Source organism: Sander lucioperca, chromosome 14 (genome assembly GCF_008315115.2).
Source record: "Sander lucioperca isolate FBNREF2018 chromosome 14, SLUC_FBN_1.2, whole genome shotgun sequence".
Classification (NCBI taxonomy): Eukaryota; Metazoa; Chordata; class Actinopteri; order Perciformes; family Percidae; genus Sander; species Sander lucioperca.
The window spans coordinates 3,742,469-3,766,302 of record NC_050186.1 but is presented as its reverse complement, the minus strand read 5'-3'; the positions used below and the strand labels follow the sequence as shown (position 1 = coordinate 3,766,302).

General features: G+C 38.8%; 3 protein-coding genes across 7 annotated transcripts in view; all 3 read left to right on the top strand.

Annotated features, from left to right (window-relative positions):
- Positions 1–7,408, top strand: part of ptpn13 (protein tyrosine phosphatase non-receptor type 13) — a 46,778-nt gene extending 39,370 nt beyond the window's left edge. For 4 of the 5 annotated variants that reach the window (XM_031317539.2, XM_031317542.2, XM_031317541.2 and 1 more), the window contains 16 exons: positions 85–256; positions 418–628; positions 765–850; positions 944–1,005; positions 1,422–1,577; positions 2,005–2,170; positions 2,286–2,375; positions 2,536–2,642; positions 3,421–3,476; positions 3,551–3,642; positions 4,327–4,475; positions 4,562–4,652; positions 5,082–5,419; positions 6,007–6,222; positions 6,321–6,383; positions 6,499–6,738. In XM_031317539.2, coding sequence (XP_031173399.1) covers positions 85–256; positions 418–628; positions 765–850; positions 944–1,005; positions 1,422–1,577; positions 2,005–2,170; positions 2,286–2,375; positions 2,536–2,642; positions 3,421–3,476; positions 3,551–3,642; positions 4,327–4,475; positions 4,562–4,652; positions 5,082–5,419; positions 6,007–6,222; positions 6,321–6,383; positions 6,499–6,576 — 2,133 coding nt within the window. In that variant the 3' untranslated portion in view covers positions 6,577–6,738. Of the gene's footprint in view, positions 1–84; positions 257–417; positions 629–764; positions 851–943; positions 1,006–1,421; positions 1,578–2,004; positions 2,171–2,285; positions 2,376–2,535; positions 2,643–3,420; positions 3,477–3,550; positions 3,643–4,326; positions 4,476–4,561; positions 4,653–5,081; positions 5,420–6,006; positions 6,223–6,320; positions 6,384–6,498; positions 6,769–6,842 lie in introns of those variants that run through there. The other variant, XR_004894987.1, reaches the window with a different exon arrangement.
- A 1,671-nt stretch (positions 7,409–9,079) lies between these two features.
- Positions 9,080–16,066, top strand: LOC116063007. Its single transcript, XM_031317834.2, has 3 exons — positions 9,080–9,380; positions 9,591–9,662; positions 14,298–16,066. The coding sequence occupies exons 1-3, from the start codon at positions 9,173–9,175 to the stop codon at positions 15,317–15,319; spliced, it is 1,302 nt and encodes a 433-aa protein (XP_031173694.1). The 5' UTR covers positions 9,080–9,172; the 3' UTR covers positions 15,320–16,066.
- An 819-nt stretch (positions 16,067–16,885) lies between these two features.
- On the top strand, positions 16,886–23,779 carry sdad1 (SDA1 domain containing 1). Its single transcript, XM_031317819.2, has 22 exons — positions 16,886–17,118; positions 17,236–17,340; positions 18,140–18,238; positions 18,369–18,479; positions 18,848–18,919; positions 19,032–19,132; positions 19,225–19,282; positions 19,367–19,441; positions 19,574–19,675; positions 19,768–19,837; positions 19,954–20,057; positions 20,460–20,517; positions 20,600–20,658; positions 20,755–20,831; positions 20,969–21,066; positions 21,211–21,287; positions 21,483–21,612; positions 21,799–21,893; positions 21,984–22,174; positions 22,778–22,862; positions 23,289–23,450; positions 23,559–23,779. Exons 1-22 carry the CDS (start codon positions 17,029–17,031, stop codon positions 23,604–23,606), a joined length of 2,067 nt encoding a protein of 688 aa, XP_031173679.1. The 5' UTR covers positions 16,886–17,028; the 3' UTR covers positions 23,607–23,779.
- Positions 23,780–23,834: the final 55 nt, after the last annotated feature.

Genomic DNA, 23,834 nt, shown 5'->3' with positions numbered 1-23,834 from the left:
AACTCTCTGCATGAGAGCAAATAAGCAAAATTGTCAAGCTATTCCTTCACATCCATATTGTTTTCTTTTATTTTCTATCTCCAGGTAAACAACACAGATGTGAGCAATATGGGCCACACCGAGGTGGTCAATCTTGTGCGTGCAGCCCCCTGTGTAGTTGACTTGGTGGTAGGCAGGGTCTTGGAGGCTCCTAAGCCCCCCATTGAAGCCCACCTGCTGCCTGACATTGGCTTTAAGGGCAGTCAAGAACCACTGGGTAAGAAACAGCCCTCGTTTACAACATAAAACAACCGTGGCACATCTGAAAGTCATGCACTGTATGTTCACTGTTCATAGATCTTGCAAGCTTTCCCAAATGTTGCATCAAAAATAAGTACTAAATTGGTCTAAATGGTTTTACTCCTTGTTCTATCACAGGTTTGGTACTGGATGGTGGCAGTGACAGTGTGTACAATGTCTTGTTTGTGAAAGACATCCTGCCAGGTTCAATGGCCTTTGAGGAGGGCAGCCTGAGACCACTTGATCTAATCCACTACATCAACGGCGCTCCCACGCAGGACCTGACTCTCAGTGAGAGCACCAGACTGTTGGAGCTCTACCTCGACAACCTTACACTCAAGGCCACACGGTAGTCTAACAAAGAATGACATGTGCAGCCTATATGGAATTTCAGTGTGATCTGGATGGCATTAGAAAAGGTTATTTGTTAGCTCATGCAAGAAACTGAATGTGGCATAATTTCAATAACTTTTTTTTTCTCAAAGGGATGGAAAGCCTGTTTCTCCCGGGCAGAAAAGTGTCTCTTTCCTTAACAACAACATAAGCCCCAATGTTTCATCCAGCATGAACGGTATGTTTTTAGATCTTAAAGGTGTTGCCTGTAAAAAAAAAAAAGGTTCACGGTCTATTCTGCATATAATTGCAACATTGTTTTATGTTTAAGGTTTTCTTAAAGGAGAAGATCCAAGAGATACAGAGTGTCTTGCAGCACTTTGTCCTTTAGAGGTAAGTTAAGAAATACAGTTAGTAATACAGTATAGTCCATTGATGTGCTTGGATTTAAACGTGTCCTACTTTTGCATTTACTGTGCTTTCTGTATAGAATTGTCACGCAAAGAAAGAAAGAAAAATGTAATTGGTGTGTCAATGGCATATGGATACAGTGATTTTCAGCGATTTTCTGTATTGTTAATGCAAAGGTGAATTAATGTTGGTCAAGACAAATATTCTTAATCATCACAATAATATTGTGATCGCTGTCATCAAAGCTTGACTGTTGCCATCAAGCTAATGTCTGATAGCAATCATCACTTTATTGAATTTGCCTTCTTCGCTACCAAACAGCTGTCTACTAAAGCTTTGAATCTCGGATTAAAGGTGATTGCACTATTGATGATTACATTGCCGCATTGACTATGCAGGAGGAGATCATCAAGCTGGATCTGGAGAAGCTGCAGTCAGGAGGTCTGGGTTTCTCTGTGATTGGAGGGGAAAGGGGGATCTTTGTCAAATCCATCACACCAGGAGGAATAGCAGAGTCCTCGGCCAAACTGCAAGTGGGAGACAGGCTGCTGAAAGTGAGTCATGTTTGACATTTGATGCTCAGTATTTAAGGTCATATTAATAAATGTAGTTTTTTTAAACAATGTTTAATGCATATTGTTAATTTACTGTTAAAATATTTGCCAATTTAACGGCTGACCTGTGCCTACACTATGAACTTAACACAAAAAACAAAAAAACAAATATGGGCGCCTGGGTAGCTCACCTGGTAGAGCTCACATCCATATATAGAGGTTCACTCCATGACGAAGCGGCCGCAGGTTCGACGCCGACCTGTGGCCCTTTGCTGCATGTCATTCCTCCTCTCTCTCCCTTTTCATGTCTTCAGCTGTCCTATCAAATAAAGGCCTAAAACATTTTTTCCGCAATGTTGCATGATTTGTTTTTGAGCCCCACATGTATTAAATACTGTGAATATTGTATCTTATTGTCTTCTTGCAGGTGAATGAAGAACTAATGACAGGTGTGTCCCACACCAAAGCTGTCACCACCATCCGTAAAGCTAAAGGCCTGGTACATCTTATAGTTTCCAGACCGCCAGACCAGAACCCAAACACATACCTGGCCTATCTGCCCATCAACTCTGACAAGTGCAATGGAAACACAGGTACATGCAGAGTGGATTTTTTTAGTTACTTTTAATCATTAACGAAGATCTGATTTGTATTAATACTAGTGTTAATATTTGTGATAATCTGACACTCCTTCATGTTGCTGTCTAGATCTGAGTGAGGACAGTGGAGCGAAGACTAAGCTGTTTACTCTCCATGATGAGCTGAAATCTGGCGGCTTCCCTTCCATACCACCAATAGGTAATAACATACAGGCTCGAAAATGTACTGAAAATCTCAGGAGAGCAATGTTGAATGTCGTGTAATTTTACTACCTAAATTTGAGTAAGTAATTAGTAAATAGAAATCAAAAACAAAATTGTAAACTTCACAAACTCAACTACGTTCCCGTGTTTCACAGACTATGAAGATGATCCACTAGGACAGAAAAGAGAGACAGAGCACAGCGCAGAGCTTTCAGAGGACACAGACTGCGATGGCTCTTCTTTACCTGAAGACTCCCCTGAGGTACAAATCAATTCTATCAGAGTTGATGAAACATTAAGGGCCCTATTTTAACGATCTAAGCGCACGGCGTGAAGCGCATGGCGCAGGTGCGTTTAGGGTGTGTCCAGATCCACTTTAACTAGTTTGACGGCAGAAAAAAGGGTCCATGCACCGGGCGCATGGTTCAAAAGGGTTGTACTTAGTGTCTTCATTAATTCATAGGTGTGTTTTGGGCATAACAGGCAATAAACCAATCAGAGTGTCATCTCCCATTCCCTTTAAAAGCCAGGCGCGTTTGTACCTTGGCACATTGCTATTATGATGGCGGATTTGCACCGTCATATTTTTATTTGTAATCTTTTGCATGTTTGTGTGTGTGTGTGTGTGTGTGTGTGTGTATAACAAGCATAGTGTGTGCACACTGTGCATAAGCCTAGGTGCCTTTTACTAATTTGCTGTTAAAATAACAATGAAATGCTGCGCTATTGACTTTAGACCAGGTTTTTGTTGGTCAAAGGTGCGATTACTTCCCGCTGCCTCAAGATAGCAATACGCCAAAGATTCACCTGAACACACCTCCCTGTAAGACCAGCACGCCCATGGGCGCAAAGTTGGGTGCAGTTGCATTTGCTATTTAAACGACGTGGCCGCTGGATGGGAAATTGACAACTGGACGGTCTTAAACTAGCAAAGACACTTGCGTCAGGCTTTGCACTGCGGCTGGTGCAAGATAGGGCCCTAAAACTGTATGCAGGTTAAGTCTAATTTATATACATTTTTTTTTATTCTTTCACAATAGAGTTCCCGGAAAGTGGAATGGCAAGAGGAGAATGCTGACGATCCAAGGAATGAAAAGTAAGATTTACAAGTTACAGTTACAATTAAGACTATAAATATATTCATAAACATTTATTTTTTTGAATCAACAGCTATCTGCAAATGAGTGCTGGACAGCCAGAGGAAGATGAAATCACATGGGGAAGTGATGAACTGCCTATTGAAAACATGAACTCTGAGAGCAGTGAGTATGGAGTCTAGATAAAGAGGAAGCAGTCTATATCCACAACCTTCCACTTCCGGGATTTTTCTGTTGCGTCCGGAAATTCCGCCGTATGTTCCTCTTTTCGGCCGGATGTCAGTTATTTTCTGCTTTCTTAGTGTTGTAATTTTAAACTGCGGTGGATTAATGAGGACAATGGCTAACTGCTCTTCAGATCTCTGCAGGGTAAATCCAGACAGCTAGCTAGACTATCTGTCCAATCTGAATTTGCTGTTGTTCGACTAAAACAACTTTTGAACGTACACGTTCCACCAAAACAAGTATCTTACCGAGGCTATTTTTCAGCGTCACCGGAGCGCCGTTAGGCCATTACGATTGTGATTGGTTTAAAGCCATGCCAATAAACCAGAGCATGTTTTTCTCCCATCCCGGAATGCTGGACTAGCCAGACCCTCCTCCGCAGCGCTGTGGAGGAAGGTCTGGCAAAGCGAGACTAAAGAGGAAGTAGTAGGTCATGGAAATGTTATTCCATACAGGCTAGTCTGTCTTTTCCAAGTGTTATTGTTGATAGGGTTGGGTGTGGTAAACATATGCAGTGTGTGTGTTCCGATTTCTCTTAACTGACAAAAAGTTGTCAGGCCGTTACTTATGTAATTATTAACTATGTTTGTAATTCTGCTTTAACGGTTTTGTTCCTTCATTCAGATGGGGCAATCATCACAGAGGATGAGTTGACCTCTTTGCCCCTCGTCAAAGTGGTCCCTGATGGCCAGTACACTGGACCAAAGCTCAACACTGTGGTCCGCATGATGAGGGGGCTTCTGGAGCAGAAAGTCCCTCTGCAGGAGTTTGAAGTAAGAATCCACTTTGAATCTCAATGTCAAATGAATTAATTGCAATTCATTAGAATTTTATGAACACCTGTTTTTCTTGCTGGCAGAATCTTCAGAATCTGCAGCCACTGGACGACTGTTTGATCGGTCAGACGAAGGAAAACAAGAAGAAGAATCGCTACAAGAATATTGTTCCCTGTAAGAAAAGACTCAAATGTGTTATTTGTACAGTGTGTGATAACAGAAAACGTGAAGGCATTTGGATACTTAAAACAGTGGTTGTCAAACATTTCCACATCAAGGACCCCTAAACTGACACAAATTAGACCACGAACCACAATCTGATAAGACTTTGTCCCAGGGTCCCTTACCTGATAGAATTTTTGCTTTTAGATGTTTTGTAACAAAAAATGAGTGAAACCCATGAGCAAAAGAGTCATACAATCTGTCATTGTGTAACTTATGAATGAAATTAAAGTGAAAATAAATGATTCCCCTTTTTGTTGGGGACCCCCTGGAACCCCTTCAAGGAGCCCTGGGGGTCCCCGGAGCCCTACTTTGAGAACCACTGACTTAAAATGTTGCACATGATTTGAAATATGAGTTCTGTGTATGTATCTCTTCTAGTTGACACAACGCGAGTTTTGCTGGGCAAAGACGGCGGCTACATCAATGCCAACTTCATCAAGATGTCAGTGAAGGATGAGAACTATATGTACATTGCATGTCAGGGTCCCTTACCCACCACTCTGGGTGACTTTTGGCAAATGGTCTGGGAGCAGAAATCCAATGTGATCGCCATGATGACCCAGGAGGTAGAGGGAGGGAAAGTGAAATGTCAGCGGTACTGGCCCGACACGCCGAGGACTGCTGAGATGGTGGACGACAGGTTACAGATCACACTGATCAAAGACCAATATCTCGACAACTTTGCCATCCGACTCATTGAGGTTAAAGATGTCCAGGTTAGTTTTTATTCAGACTAAAGCGTGATTTATGATTCTGCGTTAAATCTACGCCGTGGCTACGTACATAGGTATGTGGAGACACAGACCTACGCCGGACCCTACGCCGTAGCCTGACGTGCTCCTCTCGAAAAATGTAACTACATGCCGCGGCGACGTGCATTGCTTAGCTGTGGCTTGGTAGCGTTGCATTTCCCCCTACTCATTTCCTGGTTCTCCTTCTCCGTTAAAACAACATAAAAATAAGGAGAGGGTTAACTTTTCCGACCATGGTCAGAAAACACAGGGGAGACACTTTGTTTCTCTCACTATGTCTCTAGAGTCGCTACTCGCTCTGAAGCTAATCACCATCACTCTCTCACTCGCTCTGCCACACACCCCCTACGCGCACACACATGCTGGCCCTGCTATTCTCTTAAAGAGCTCGACGCACACGCCAACGCACAAGTATAAACTTCAGGCCACTTACGTAGGCTACGGCGAAAGCTCTGCGTGGAGCCTCCGCAGAACTATAAATCATGCTTTAAACGTATGCACTTATAATATAATAATAAGACACATTAACTTAAGAGTTTCTCCCTCCTCAGACCAATGAAATACAGCGTGTAACTCATCTGAACTACACGGGATGGCCGGACCACGGGACACCCTCACAACCCGAGCAGTTGCTCACATTTATTTCCTACATGAGGCACGTTCATCGATCGGGGCCCATAATCACACACTGCAGTGCAGGCATCGGTCGATCAGGAACCCTCATCTGTATAGACGTGGTTCTGGGTCTCATCAGTAAAGATGCTGATGTAAGTAGACAATCTTTCATCTCGTTTATATTGTTTATGAGGAGACTTCTGTTCTTATTTGTATTCTTTCTGTTCACAATCTAAAACACTTTCTGTAGTTTGATATTTCAGATGTGGTAAGGACCATGAGACTTCAGAGACAGGGAATGGTCCAGACAGAGGTGAGCTTTAATGTTTGCTTTCAGTATCAAGTAACTTAACTCTCAACTGTTTTGATTGGACACCTCTTTGGTTCATGTTTTCTCATACATTTTCCCTTTTCTTTTCTTTTTACAGGACCAATATATTTTCTGCTATCAAGTGATCCTCTATGTCCTCAGATGCCTTCAAGCTGAGGAAAACATCTCAGGATAGTAGAAACCAGATACCACCATCATGTAGAGGCTGGGTGACTGTTTCATGAAAGCAAAACAAAAATGGAGAGTTGACACAGGCAGAAATTGCCAAATTACACTACATGTTTTTAAAATGCCTTAAACTATTCAGTTACTTGAGAGTAAATCCTTTACAGAAGTCTATATTTTTATGTTTGCTTTTTGAGTTCTCTTTTTCTCTCTCTCTCTCTCTCTCTCTCTCTCTCTCTCTCTCTCTCTCTCTCTCTCTTTCTTTCTTTCTTTCTTTCTTTCTTTGGCTGCTACTCCTTTTTCAATGCATTTATGAGAACTGCTGATTGTATTTCTTATTGTCACATACAAGAGAACACTAATGGGTTTTTTTTTTTCTCCAGATTCTTGGATATTCTAAAATAATTATAAAAGTGATCAATGATTTCATATTTTATGTGGAACAAAATTTTACTTTGTGTATTTTAAGTCCTATTTTGATGCTGGAACATGCCTTGACAGAATACTATGTCAGTATTTACTTTGTAAAGCTATTATACAGTAATTGCTCACTGCCTGAGGTAAATGATGAGATTTAAAGTGTACATATTCATCTCCTGAAAATTAAACTGATACATTTTAAATGTTATGTGGAGAAAAGTTTATTTAAAAAAAAATCAAATATTTTCTTTTATAATTTTAGTGCATATCGTCATGAAGCATACTTTTGAAAACACCTTATTGTTATCATTCACTCTATGTAAAAGGTTGGCATCTCATTCTAATTTATAGGGATATTAACCTAATACAGCTGTTCCAAGCTTGCTGACTATTAAAACCACTGAAAGGTACAAGGAAGAGAAGCTACAACTTGTGCACCTGTATAAAGGTTGATGACTTGCAAATTACACAACTACATATACATAACATAAGTTACTGCACATAAATGCAGTAATGAAGCTCATAATGTTGAATCTATGCTGAGGCTGTCATGGAAGTGTTAACTTCTTATATTTGGAGCTATAGTTTGTGATGGTAATCTGAGTCTATATGAAGATTGAGAACATTTAAACTTTTTTCTCTACTGCTGCAGAAGTTGCTGCACGGGTATCTTGCATTTTCACCACCATGTGATGCCAAAATTCATTATCATACCACTAAAATAATCCTGGAAATATTGCCATGTGTCACAGTATTTAATAACTTAATGGCTGTTCAGTTGCCCATTGAACAAAACTTGGGCAGTGCCTGTTTGGAGCGAAATGCTCTGAGTAATATTTAAGCTGGGCTTTTATTGTGAAGGGTAGACAAGTAAGAAGTGAAACCAGTATTTGTTTGTTTTTCCCTCAACCTTTATTGTTGCTTCATTTCATTCTTATTAGTTAATATTCAATGCTGTTCAAACTGCTCCAAATTCCAAACCCTAAATTCATAGGGTACCCAGGAAGCCAAGTGTGAAGTAGATCGGATGAACGTTTGTCAAGATATTTAAAAGACAACGGACACACACACACACACACACAGGGTCCTCACTTTTAGTGAGATAAAGCACATTTTGCTTAAAGTGTTGGATAGCCAGATAATTTGGTAAACACTTATTTGAGAATTAACAGGAGATTTGAAGTTGCAAAGCAAAGAAACCTACTTAACTTTTTCAGACCACTCCCCCCTTCTTGATAAAATATGTTTTACACTTCTTTGTATTAACGTTGCTGTAACATACTCATTGTGTTTAAACGACACAGACTTAATTTGCAATTTCTTTCTAACTGAAGACAACTTTTCAAAAGGCATTGACCGGTCTGAAAATGAGCACTATGCAGCAGGCACAATTCAGTGACACTTATACTAATTTAGCTTTTAATATTCACATTGTTCGGTTTGTGTGACTGCCCATGTTGGATTTAAGGGAATGAAAAGGCGGATAAAGCAGCAAAACATGTTTTGAAGAGTGGGAGTAGTCACAAATGTTATGCTAAAAAAATGGACACAGCCACAAAAATTTGAGTTCCACAAATGTTCTTTTTTTTTTTTTTTTTAAAGCCACATGGAGGACTTTGCTCTTGTAATACAAGATAATCAGTTACTCAAAATGTTAATTTTCTATGTTCAATGTAAATAAAAACAATAAAAACTCCATTATCCATAAATCATTACTATTCACATCATTCATCATGCCATATTTAAAAGATGTAATCAAAAATATATTCATGTAATCCTTGGCAATGTAACCATAATTGAAATAATCAATTTACACATTTTTTCAAATGTTATCAGAGCTGGTTATAGTTACATAGTTTTTGTAATCCAAATTACATGTAATCCGTTACCCAACCCATACACGTGTGTGTGTGTGTGTGTGTGTGTGTGTGTGTGTGTGTGTGTGTGTGTGTGTGTGTGTGTGTGTGTGTGTGTGTGTGTGTGTGTGTGTGTGTGTGTGTGTGTGTGTGTGTGTGGTTGAGTGTATCAAGGAACCTATACATTATAAAAGGTAGGCGCCATACTTTCACCGGAAGTTTTCATATGACGTCACACCAGATTAAATAGAGGGCAGGAAGTGAATTTCTACAAATTGTAAGCACGTTTATATATACTGTCTATGGTAAGCACTACCGCAACTCTCAAACATGCCTATGTTTTGCGTCGTTAACGGTTGCACAAATCGATCAGACCAACAAACCCAGCTGGGATATCATCGAGTACCTAAAGTTGTTGTCAATAAGGGGGAAGAATGCAAGAAATTGACCGAAATGCGTCGGAAAAAATGGCTAGAGAACCTTCCTCCGTCTGCAGGAACGCTTCATTCTCGTGTGTGCAGTGACCACTTCGTCGGAGGTAACGTAACCTGTGGCTTTGTTTATGTAGCTAACAGTTTCCGTACTTTGTTACGTTTAATGTATTGTTTTTTCTTTGCTTTGTTTTAGTTTGTTTAACCCCTGTAACTGAACAACGATATTAAGCTAACGCCAACGTATACAAAGTTGTTTTGCAGGATGCAACCTTGCTACAATTAAGCGTTTAATTTTGGTATTGTTCTCTTTCTAGGCTGTCCTAGTGCTTTAAACGACGTTGAGGCTGTAGACTGGGTTCCTACACTTAACCTCCATACTCAGAAAGGTAAGGTTTTTATTGATGCTTAAAGACACAAATAAACAAAACATCATACACTGTCATGGAGGGTTTTCACGACGCGTCATCAGACCCGAAGTCGCCATGTTGGAGGTACTCCGCATCACAACAAAGCACAGGCACTGAAGTAGATCCCGAACAGCGTCAAGGAAAATGGTTGCAGTGTTTTAGGTTGTACCAATAGGTCAGACCGAGAAAAACATTTGGAATATTATCGACTTCCAAAAGTTATTAAAAACCAGGGAGAGGAATGCCAGAAGTTATCAGAGGAAATGAGGCGCTTGTGGTTGGCAAAGCTCAACCAGGATCTACTGAGGGAAAAATCTGTCTTGTTCGGTCTTTGAAATGAAAAAAAAAAAAACTATTGAGAGTCACTTGGCTACACCTTGAGTATCGCAATGATATCATACAGTTAAGGTTAGGTTGATTAAAGACGTTATTGCATTACTTTGGCCTTCACAACACATTGGTCGTTAATGACTTGGTACTGCGTCTCCCTCACCCATCCACACACCATCTGGTTATAAGCCTCCAAACTTTTGTAGGATTTAAGGTCTTCCGCTGTGTATGGGCTCGGCGAGAAAACCAGGTAGTTGACTATATCGGGATATGCAACTGAAGGAAGAATCACCGGGTCGCCATGGATCCAAGAAGAGGGAGCCAACTTGTAGGGATCTGCACCGCCAGTAAACTGTAATTTCTCAAAATATCACACCTTTTTTGTGGTCCAAGTCCTTCCATGCCTTTGCATCTTGGACGCGTTTTGATGATCTTTTCTGTTGTTTAGACATAAAGTATTAAAGTATCCAAAGTGCACAATACTCCATTACTCCATTCAGTTGTTTACACCGAGTGCCTCCAATATGGCCGCGCATCCAGTTTACCGCCCAGAACGTGACTTCGGTGAAAACCCTCTATACAGTTTTCCATACAAAAACAAGACGCATAAAACAACAAAACAAATCACATACAAAACAAAGAGGAAAACTGTTCAGGATTTCCAGACTGTGTAGAGGAGACTCAGAAGCCGATCATTTTTTTGGTTATTTTTAGTTATAAGAAGTGATTTAAGGAGCAAATCTATTTCTAACTTAAATACCTGGAAGGAAAGCTGTCCCTTTTGCCATTTCTGTTTATGAATAAAAAACTTAGCTTGCAAAACAAAAAAGTTTACTACATATTCCAACGTGTTATTATCAGGATGATCATAATAAAAAAAGAAAATCTTTTACGCTAAGAGAGTAAGGTGGATCAAAAAGGTGACTATTTAAGTCACTGAGAAATGTTTTAGTTTTCTCACATTCAAAAAGTAGGTGTGATAGTGTTTCATCCATATCACCACAGAAGGAACAAGCACTACTTATGTCTGCATATTGCACTTTCAGTTTTTGGGGTTTATTGCACACAAGTCTTTATAGAGGGAGGAGATGGAGAGGAGAGTTTGTGTTTGTTTTTTATATCAACTTTTTATTGTTTTTTTTTTTTTTATATTTTTGAACATATAGAACAGACATACAATTGAACAAGAACAAAAACCCTCAACCACCCCCCACCCTCTGCGGTCTCGAGGAAAGCAAAACAAAGAAAACGTAGAAACAGGAATCACACCTTGCCTAGTCACTCTCCTCTAATTCTTGTGATGCTGAGGTCATTAGGACTGATACTTGTGCTGCTGCACCTTTCCATAGGTCTATAGTCGATGATTTGGCTTTGTTAATCCTTGCTGTAGAAAGCTCAAGCATAACTATGTCTAGAAAATACGCCAACCACTGTTTTATACAAAGCGAGTGGGGGGGGGAGAGCCAGCGCTGAGCTATCATTTTCTTGGTCGCGGTCAAGCCGGCTAGCCAAACTTTCTTCTGTCTCCCAAGCAGATGTAATTTAAAATCGTCATTAAGTAACAAAACAATCGGGTCAGTAGGAATTGTACATCCTATCACGTCAGATATTATTGATGTTGTTTTATTCCAGAACTCATGCACCTGTTCACACTCCTAGACCATGTGTAGGAAAGTTCCAGTTTGTTCAGGTTGACAGAACGTACAATAGGGAGTGGGAATGACTTTAGAGACGTATCTCTTCTGAGGCGTCCAATATGTCCTATGGCATATGTTGAAGTGGATCTGCTGGTGATTTGGGTTCTTGGAGCAATGGAAAATATTGTCCCAAACTGTCTCCCAATTAATTGCGTTCCCCTTAGGGTTCAGCTCTCGCTCCCATTTTCTCGCTATTGGGAGTTCCCCTACGGATACTTTTAGTCTGTTGGTTCTGGATCTGATTGTCCTGTATCTTTTTCTAGAGGGCAGGGGGGAGAACAGGTTTGAGTAATTTTTTATAAAAAATAAAATGTTCTGTGATTCCAGCTTCTTAAATCTGACTATTTTCTACGTTCTTCACCCCTTTATGCCAATAGATTAAATGTCTTTGAGTTGTGGACAAAACAAGACATTTGTAATTTTGGGCTTTGGATAACACTGATTTTAACTGACATTTTTCAAAATTTTCTGACATTTTATAGGCAAAACAACTAATTGATTAATTGAGAAAATAAACAAATTAGTTGACAAAGAAAATAATTGTTAGTTGCAGCCCTAGATACTATGAGAAGCCAACTAGACCAAAATTGAATACTTCACTTGCATGTACATTCTCTCATGCATGCATGTACACAAAGGGGTAGTAAGGGATTACATGTAATGGGGATTACGTAATCAAATTACAACAATAAGTAACTTATAGTCAACCCAGATTACATTTGAAAAATGTGCAATTACATTATAGTTACACTGTAGAATTTCTTTTTTAATTTATACTGAAAATGGAAGATGAACATTTTGATTAAGTGATCCTCTTGCCTTACAAGAGAAAAATCCTCTGTCTGGCTAAAGAAAAAAATAGTATTTGTGGAACTCAAATTTATTTTGTTTAACCTAGTAATATTTTAACGCATTTTTAAAATATCTCGATGGACAAAAATGTAAGCTTTTTAATAAAACTGTTTGCAATTTTTTGGCAAATTCCATATACATACAATGAAATGGACCATTAGAAAAAACAAACTTTATCTTATTTCTAATGGATATTATCCTCATTACAATTCTCTAGTCAAGCTAAACAATAGGGAAGCAATAAAGACCCCAAAAAATTTCAAACACATAAAAAAAATGTATTTGTGCCCCTTCATTTTTTTTCGTCCTATGTATTATTTTGCTTTTATTTAAGGTAAAACGCTTCTTGTACAATCCCTTCACCCAATGTTTTCATTTCTTTTTTTATATCAAAACTGCATTTCGTGCAGGGCTGGGCGATATGGAGAAAATCAAATAGCACGATATTTTTGACCAAATATCTCGATATCGATGCCGCAACGATTTTGTAGTGTTGACTATTGGTGCTTTCACAAAATATTTACATAATGAGATTTTTGATAAATACTCATCAGTAATGTGGATATAATGACTAAGTGGGTAAAGGCAAATAATAGAACAGTTACAACAGTCTGGTAAGTACAGAAAATGACATCACTTTACTGTAATTCAGCCTTTAAAACCAGGAAAAGACAATGCATGCCATATTACGATATTATGATATCCAAAATCTAAGACGATATCTAGTCTCATATCACAATATTGATATAATATTGATATATTGCCCAACTCTAATTTCATCACTTCTTTAAACTTGCTTATTATATGTTATTGTTGTTTTGAATTTGACTGTTGGAAAAACAAATCCTAACCGTCCCCTTATGATGACAAAGTTGCTGCTGTCAGGCGATTACGCTTGACGTTGCGTAACTGCGAGGTTGCTCCATGGTTTGGTTTGCTCTCGAATCATGGCTGAAGGAGGGAAACCTTCAAATGTTCCCTTTACCAACCCCCTGGTTGCTGTAGCCCCTTCAAAGACTCCCTTTACTAAATTTTGTGAGAATACATCTAAATGCAATATAAATTATGTAAAATGGTAGTTGGAGGGTGTAAAACAAACAGCCTCATGAAACGCTTGCAAAAAAATTCTAACAATACCAATCCCTACATACAATATTGTGTCCTGTAATTTTAAAAACTGTTATGCAGTCTGACCCCTAGTCTAGACCGCAGTCGTCATAGAACTCGCGTGTAGACAGCATTCATGCCACACTGAAGCGGCTGTCTATAACGTGGCTGTCTGGTCTGAGTAGTTTAAAGCGCAGAGTCTAGTGTTTAAGAGAGGATGAAAAACCTTTAAAAAAAATGCTTTACACATTAAGATAAAGAGTACACAATACATAATCCAGAAATCAAAAGAACAAGGTCAGATAATAGGAATGGTAACTACAGCCTGATCAAATGACCTCTATATTTCCATTTTATTGTTATTACCCGTTAATTTCCATAAATTCCGGTAATTCCCATGGAATTTTCCACCATGACTATTCCCAGAATTTTGTAACCCTAAGGCATACACTAAGATATCCGTTTGTTTTCTATACCTAAATAATCTAATCCAACCACCCTTCAATAGTTTTGTCAACCTCTGTTTATATACATGGAGAGGATAGTGGCATCTGTTGTACCTACTTGTCTAATGTTTACTCTCCTAGTATGTAACTCTAACTCTGGCCATACTTTTTGTGTTTGTCAGACAGCTCTATGGACTTGAGTTTGACTGTCGCAGACCATGCTGGCACCTCGAGTTCTGCACATCCCCCTGACCCCAAGGGCTCCTCAGTGCATACAGAGTTGGAGGACCCTGTACTACATGAACATGATTATTGCAAGACGGCCGGCACAAAAGATGTGGAGGATGAGACAATTCAGTGTGATGAGATTGGGTACGTCATTCTTCAAAAAGATCGGGATACTTTGGTCAACACTGGTATAAGCCTGAAAGTATTTAACATCCTTGTGTCAACACTGAAAGGGCATGCTAGCACGGCTTTCCCAATGTCTGTGCGAGATCAAGTTCTTATGACACTTATGAAATTAAAGACCAACCGTGTGATAGATGATCTGAGCAAACAGTTTTGTATATCGCAGAGCGTGGCTAGCAATATAATCTCCTATTGGATTGACAAACTGGAGGAAGTTTTGCGCCCTCTAATTCCGTGGCTTCCAAGAGAGACTATTCAAGCAACCATGCCTGAAGCATTTCAGAAGACGTTTCCTAATACAACATGTATCATACGCTGCAGTGAGTGCCTTTTACAAAAAACCCAAACCCTGGATTCAAGGGGGGAATCGTACAGCCTTTATTATGACAGAGTGAAATACCTGGTTGCTGTTGCCCCTTGTGGACTAATCATGTTCATATCTGCAGCATATGGATGCCGATGCAGTGACAGATGTATAACCTTGGACTCAGGAATATTAGACTACTTAATGCCTGGAGATGAGGTCATGGTAGATGAAGGCTCTGGCATTAAAGATTTACCGTTAGAGAAAGAGATTAAATTAATAATGCCCAGTTTCACAGCACCGGAGTGCCCTACACACACTACTGCAGATCTAAGATTTAATGTTGAAAGAGCTCTCAGACGTTTAAAACTTTACAAAATATTATCACGGGTTGTTTCGGATACCATGGCTCTTAAAATAAACAAGATTCTAAGAATATGTTCTGCTCTTGTCAATTTAAGGGAGGATGTCATCCGTGAGCCACACTAATTTAGCATGTTATTCATGAGTGGACTGTATTTACATGGCCAAGAACATTATGCAGGACCACCAAAAGAAATGGTGCAGTGATAACATTAAAATCTTTAATGGTTGAAAAGAATGATGGGAGCAAAACTTTAAGGGAGTTGTGGATTTTATGTAAATGAGGTATGATGAAAGCAGTGCAAATATATGTAAATATATATTTTTTTATTTCTTGTTTTTATCTCTGGTATATTTTATTTGGAAATTCTTTTTTCATTTGGATATTTTAAAAAATGTGTCCATTTGTAAATTGGTGGCAAGCATATACAGTTGTCCTTAACTTAAATGTTTCATCCCACCAGTGTATTTTATTATGTTATTGTATGTTTCTTCTTTTTTTTTTTTTTTTTATTATATGCACAATTGAAGAATTAAAGGGCTATGTGAAAAGTCTTTGCATTTGTTCTGTTGTATAGAATTTGAATGCACTTTGGGCCATCACTGCATAAAAAAGCCACCTTTCATATTTACATTACATTATATACATTATATTATATTACATTTGTTTAACTTGTTTTGTTTGGGACGTTGCCTTAATAGATAGAGAATATGTAAACGCTAAGTTGCAAAATGTAATGTCATCAGCTTTTTAAAGTATAACTAACCTAATGTGATGTGAATTTTTTTGACTTTTCATTTGTAGTAACATGTAGCAAGCATGTTGCATATGTTTTTATTCTTAGCACAGAAATTAAACAACTGATCCTCAAACGCCTCATAATTATTTTTTATTTCTCCTTTATTTTTACAGGCAAGTCATTACAGTTTTTTTCGATTGCTTAAGCACTTTTTTGAAAACGGGGTCCGGTTTTTCAAAACACTACACACAATTAGCAGAACACCTCAGACCCTTTGCAAAATGAAACACTCTTGCAAAAACTATACACTAATTTATAAAAACCATATTTTGTTACCACATGAAACACACATTTCATATGACTTAGTTCTGGTTGAACCAGTTACACGCTGCTGTTGCTAACCTAAAACACTTAGCAATTCTACTTCTCAGTGATTAGAGTACTGTAAATGAAGTACACAGAGAAAGTGCAACTATACAATAAGTTCACCAAACGCTACACAAGACCAATGCTGCAGACTGAGGAAAATATAATTTATTTCTCTCCATATAATTAATTGCACTTTCTCCCGCTACACTGTATGTTGTTCTGATCGTGAGGCATTATAGCACTTTCCAAGTAAGTAAGGTGTTCTTGATGACAAAGAGTGGTTACCACTGCATTCTACACCTGCAATGATGCCATTTATAGTATGGTTATCATTCCCTCACTTACTATTGACATCACTTTTAGGCATCAACATAAGTAAGTAAGTATAACCATTTCGCCAATTACATCACTGTATTTGTAAGAGGCTAGCCTGCTTAGCGATTCACAACATAAGCCCTAACGTGGACCACGGAGGTTAATATGAAAGTAGAAAAATAGAAAAAGTTAGACAAGTGTAACATAAAGAAGCTTAACACAAGAAGAAGCCGCAAAGAAGTAAACAAATGTCCTTCGATCAAAGCGGAAGTGACTAGACCAGGACCGGACGTGACGTTCGGACATCTCACTGCAAGTTAAATGGCAGCCTACACATCTGCCACGCTTGCCTAGTAAACTGCTGTTTTACATACTTTTCTCTCAAAATACTCGCAAATATCATCTTAAACCATGTCCGGGCGACAAAACAACAAACTGCCAAACAATTTGCCACAACTGCAGAATCTCATTAAAAGAGATCCACAGTCATACGTAGATGAGGTAAGTGAAGTTAGCCAGGGATGCTAAAGTTATTAGCTAGCTAGTAAAGCTGTTTGTGGATGTGCAGCAGGGCAGTCAATATACTACAGTAATGAATCACTTGTGGTTTTTGCACAGTTTCTGCAGCAGTACCGACACTACCAGTCCAATGTTCAGATCTTCAAACTGCAGCCTGACAAGCCGAACAAGGAGCTGGCAGATCTTGTCATGTTTCTCGCTCAGGTAACGTACTGTGTGTGTTTACGCTTGTATCCACTAGTGAACCTATGCATTTCTGATCAGCAGTGGTGGAATAAGTTCTTTGGATCCTTTATTAAAGTATTAATAACATACTGGTAAAATACTCCACTATAAGTAAAAGTCCTGCATTCAAAACCTTACTTAAGTAAAAGTACGCATTGTGTTCCCTGTCAGTTACTATATACATGTTGCATTTTACTTTTTTACTGTAGATGTTTAAGGTTGTGCTAATTGTAACTCATTATTATACTTGTGGGTAGGTAGTTTAATCAACAGCAATGCCTCATGTTCTATAAGATCAACATATGTTTGTAACATCAGTGTCCTGTGAGAACCACCTATCTCTCAAAGTCAACTATTTATGAGCTCAGTTTTCAGCTTTGTGATGATGCATTTTCCAGATGATTCATTTACCTGAAGAAGTACGAGAAATTCCCTCAATAGGGAACACGTCAACCTTCAGTTTATCACGGACATTCAAAATAATTAAATTTGAAAATACGTGGTTTTCACTGGACAGGAAGGAAATGAAAAATTGTTATCTGAAAAGTAACTAAAGCTGTCAGACAAATGTAGTGGTGTAAAAAGTACAATATTTCCCTCTGAGATGTAGTGGAGTAGAAATATATAGTATCATAAAATGGAAATACTTAAGTAAGGTACCTCCAATTTGTACTTAAGTACAGTACTTGAGTACATGTACTTAGTGAGATTCCAGCAGTAATGTGTACTGTAGTACCTATCTATATGTTGTGTAGTTACAGTTCTTCTTGTCCTTTAGGTTTGTCACTGCTACATGCAGCACATGACCACCTTTCCACAAGAGCTGTCTGGGTTATTGATGAGTCACCACACAATGCTAGAGCCAGACCTAAGAATGGTAAGATGTTATGTGACTATCCACATTAAGTAATTGATCATACTTGCAACATATGAGTTTGTTGACATTTATACAAATGACATGTCTCTTAGCGTTGAAATGTTTTTGTGTGTGTTCCTGTCTTTGTCAGACTTTCTGCAAGGCGCTGATTCTTTTGAGGAATAAAAATCTGATCGACCCAACCTGCCTCCTGGAGCTCTTCTTTGAGCTGCTGCGATGTCACGACAAACTTCTCAGAAAGGTTATAGCACAGCACAGCCCTCAAATATCTACAGCAGCTTTGTCCAATCTCAGAACCCATCGGCTATCGGTCTGACGATGATATTGCCTCTGGGGGGTTTCCGGTGTAGTCAGCAGATATCTGGGCCAAGACTTCCTCCTCCAAACAAAAGGAAACCCAATACCCAAATCTTGTCCTGTTGCTTACAGATTCATTGCTATATTTATTGTATGGCATTGAATCTATAACTCTGACTAACGGACCAATGCTTTTCTTGTGTTGTATGTGTTTCTGTATCATGTTTAGTTGTCAACTTTCTAATCTTGTGCTCATTTGTTGTTTCCCTCTTCCCCTTTCAGAAGTAAACATTTGCTTTTCACTCTCCACAGACTCTGTACACACACATTGTAACAGATATCAAAAACATCAATGCCAAGCACAAGAACAACAAGGTTAACACAGTAAGTACACATATGTGTTACATATGCCATGTTGGACTGTGTGTAATAATGTGTGATTACAGCAGCTTAAAAAACAGTGTTATAATCTGTGTTATAATGTTGTGTGTTTCAGACGTTACAGAACTTCATGTACACCATGCTGAGAGACAGTAATCCCTTAGCAGCAAAGATCTCTTTAGATGTAATGGTGGAGCTATACACAAGGAACATATGGTGGGTTTTATTTGTGCACTGGACATCATTTACAATACATTAATATTATTTTTCATTGCTTTAACCTGCATGTCTTTTTGTTTGTGTCACAGGAATGATGCCAAAACAGTTAATGTCATTACAACAGCGTGCTTCTCCAAGGTGACAAAGGTATGTTGAAAGCAGTGCTTTTTTTAAATTATATTGCATATGTGGCGACCCAGCACGTCTTCACCTGCCTCTCTTCCTGTTTAGATCCTTGTTGCCGGTCTCAAATTCTTTCTTGGCAAAGATGAGGATGAGAAAAATGGAAGTGATTCAGACTCAGAGGCAAGTACTAAAAAAACCTAATTAGTGAGAACAGATACTTTTCTCAGTCTAGAAGGGAGCAATTATTTAGTTTGTTTAATGCATATGTAAGATATACAAATGGGTTTGTTAAGAATCAGTCTTATCTTTCAGGCGGAGGGACCATCAGTCCGAGACCTGAAGGTGAGATACTCCACTGGCAAGAAAACCTCCAAAAACAAGAAGAAGCTGGAAAAGGCGATGAATGTCCTCAAGGTACCACTCGTATAACTAGTACAGAGGCAAGACTCATGTTGTTACAGTTGTGTTCAAATTAATTGACTTTATTCTTTTAACTCTTTGGCTAGAAACACAAGAAAAAGAAGAAGGTTGAAGTGTTCAATTTCTCTGCTATTCACCTAATTCATGATCCCCAAGGTAGGCTTACCTGTCTTCTCCACAACAACTGCAGTACAAAGAATTTGTTTTGGGTCATTTGTGCTTCAATTTACAGAACAGTAAACCATCAAATATCACTATCGCTGTTTATTAAGATTTCGCCGAGAAACTCTTGAAGCAGTTGGAAGACTCTAAAGAGCGCTTCGAGGTGAAGATTATGATGATGGAGTTCATATCCAGACTGGTTGGTATCCACGAGGTAAGTGACGTGGCTCTCACCAGCAAGTTTGCACTCTAGTTTGTGTTTGTTTTCACAGCTTGTTCCTGCTGTTGTCTTGCTGTCATTACATTTCTACCGGATATTGTAGCATTGTGAGCATTGATAATGATGTGCAGAATAAGCATTCCTCAAGGGTAGTATTAGTCAGTAACAGCATCTAAACATGCCTTGGACTCTGTATGGATTTAATATGAGAATTAGTGACATATGTATGAATTCTTTTTTTTTTATAATTTTATTTTAGGCGTTTTCAACCATATAGAAATGAGCATGCATACATACATACATACATACATACATACATATACGAACATGCAAACTCGAAATATAGTCCCACATTGGTGCCATATGAATAATATTTTATACTCTGTTCTTTTCCAGCTCTTCCTCTTCAATTTTTATCCCTTCGTCCAGAGGTTTCTACAGCCACATCAAAGAGGTAAAAGGACTCCAAAATAAGTAAATGAAGACTCTTGACATGTGTTGATGAGACGTATTTAAGCAAACTTGTGTCTCTCTAGAGGTGACAAAGGTTCTGCTGTGTGCTGCCCAGGCTTCACATCAACTCGTCCCACCAGAGGTACATTAAGATCTACAGATGAAGCAAATTAGTTAACACGTGGATTTAACATAGGGATTCCAGTATAACACTTCTTGTGCGCTCTTACTCGTGCAGATCATCGAACCCGTAATCATGACCATCGCCAACAACTTTGTGACGGACAGAAACTCTGGGGAGGTTATGACTGTGGGGTAAGAAGCAGCCTTTCATCCAAAGTTTGTATGGATAAACATGTAAAGGAAAAACTGTATATACAAATCCATACAGCTATTTTGTAACTACCAAGTATTACTGTTATATTAAATCTGTGCCCCGTTTTGTACTCCAGTATCAATGCCATCAAGGAATTGACAGCCCGCTGTCCACTCGCCATCAATGAAGACTTGCTGCAGGACCTGGCCCAGTACAAGACCCACAAAGACAAGAGTGAGTGACTGCCAGTCTGTTTTTCTTGCCTGTGTATTTATTTATTTTTTTTACAACTCTTTACAAGAATGCACAAAGTGAAGGAGGTGTGTGCATGTGTGTTCCCTCACAAAACAACATGATTTTGTCTGTATTTGCATTCAGATGTGATGATGTCTGCCAGAGGACTGATCCAGCTGTTCAGGAGTCTCAATCCACAGATGCTGAACAAGAGGGACAGGGTGAGCCAACTGTGACTTTTATTGTAAACACTTTAAAACACTGTAAAAACTACTGTAACCCTAACCCAAAAAAATTTAAATGAAAACTGAAATGATGTATTTACATTCAACAACAGTGAGTATAGATTGTATGGTAATGCATTACTATGTCTATAAAAATGTTAATAATTGTAAACTGTGCCTCTTGTTGTTCAGGGGAGACCCACAGAGGCGTCAACAGAGGCCAAGATCAAAGACTACGGCGAGCTCGAGGCTAAAGATTATATTCCTGGAGCTGAAGTCCTGGAGGTGGAAGAGGGGAACAAAGAGGGAGAGAAGGATGAAGGTGAGCAGCTATTGTGTTATTGAATCCGTAGGATTGGACTGCAGTGGCTGAACTGATACAGAACAGAATCCAGTTTCATGGTGTGTGTGTGTGTGTGTGTGTGTGTGTGTGTTTTTTTGTGTTGTGTGTATGTATAGAGATGATCAATATTAGGCTAATGTGAATATTTTTCATATTTTACAACAGATGGCTGGGAGAGCGCCAGTATTAGTGATGATGATAATGAAGATGGGGAGTGGGTGGACGTTCACCACTCATCTGACGAAGACACAGGAGAAGTGGTGAAGATAAAAGTTTATAGCTTATTCAAATGCTGATGGTTAGTTACGTATGTATTGTTTTAATATAAGAGTTATGTGTGTTTGTGTAAGGTGGAGAAGCTTCAGAATATGCCAGTCGAGGAAAGGAAAGCCAAAGCGGCGGCGGTCAGTGGCAGTAGGCTCCTCACTCAAGATGACTTTAAGAAGATCCGTCTGGTCCAGCTGGCCAAGGAGGTCAACGCTGCACCAGGCAAGGGCCAGAAAAGGAAAAATGTGGAGCTCGACGATGAGGACGAGAACAGGTTTGAAAGCTATTAAAATGTAGAACTTAAAGCATAATTTACGGGCGCCCGGATAGCTCAGTTGGTAGAGCAGGCGCACATATATAGAGGTTTACTCCTCGACGAAGCGGGCCCAGGTTCGACTCCGACCTGCGGCCCTTTGCTGCATGTCATTCCCCCTCTGTCCCCTTTCATTTCTTCAGCTGTCCTGTCAATAAAGGCCTAAAAATGTCTGAAAAATAATCTTTAAAAAAAAAAGCATATGAATCAGAAAAGGATTTATGTCCTAAGTGGCACGTACAAGGAATTTGCCTTGGCTGTTGGTGCATACATAAACATAATAAACATTAAAATGAAATAAACAAACAATAAATACAGAAACAAATAACACTATATTGTCCACTATAACAACTATTTAACATTAAGAAAAGAGGCTGTATGGATTAGTGCAGGATGTGCAAATGCTGAGCAATGTGCACAAGTTCAGGATACATAGATTGTGCAGAAAATAGGATGTAGGAACTTGTCTTCAGAATATTTTTTGTAATTAATTTTTTTGACAAAGATAGATGATCATTCTTAGGTTTTTTTTCATGTTTTTTTTTTTTCATCTATATCTTACAGAGGGGAGGTGCTGACCTTGAGGAATATTGAGAAACTGCATAAGAAACCAAAAGCAGACAAGGAAACGCGCCTGGCAACAGCAATGGTAAAACCTTTCTCTAAATGTTATGTGGTCTGAACTATTCTAAGAATTACTCATCCAGTAGAATCATGGCTGCAACACTGCTGACCCGAGAAAGTCAATTATGAGCAGTTTGTATATTGTGACAGTACTGAATGATGTGTAGGGCTGCAAATAACTATTACTTCCATTATATATTAGCCTGCTGATTATTTTCATTATTATATTGTTTTGGTCTATAAAATGTCAGAAAAAGGTTAAAAAGAAAAAAATATACATTTTACTATCATTAGAAAAAACAGCAAATATTCACATTTGAGAAGCTGGAACAAGATCATTTATTTGCATTTTTGATTATTGAAACAGTTTTTGATTAATTTTCTGTTGATCAACCAATTTATTAATTGACTAACCCTTTAAGCTCTAATGATTTTTGTCATGATTCTCCAGGCGGGGCGGACCGACCGGAAGGATTTTGTCAGGAAGCGGACCAAGCTGAACCCACATGCCGGCACCACCAACAAGGATAAGAGGAAGACGAAGAACTTCATGATGATGAGACACAGTCAGAATGTCAGAACCAAAGGCAAACGCTCCTTCAGAGAGAAACAGGTAAGTCACAATTGTCAGTAATAGCTACTGCATTTGACTGTGGATACATTGATTTTATTAAATATGAAGTTGCATTTCAACTGAAAATATTTTCATTTCCTTATTCAGATTGCTCTGCGGGATGCACTCCTGAAAAGGAAGAAGCAGTACAAGTAGGAGACATGGACATAATGTTATATTTGCCTCGTGCTGGCCATCTGATGAGCATCACAGAGAACGTCAAATAATATTGTACATCCTTAAGTAGCCTGTAAAAAATGGTCAGTTTATTGTATTATTGAATGAACTGTATACATTTACTCTGTTCTAAAATAAACAATCTTTGATAATTATTGTGTGAAGGATTCTGTATGGGTATAGTCAAGGGTGTAATTTTGGTTTAAG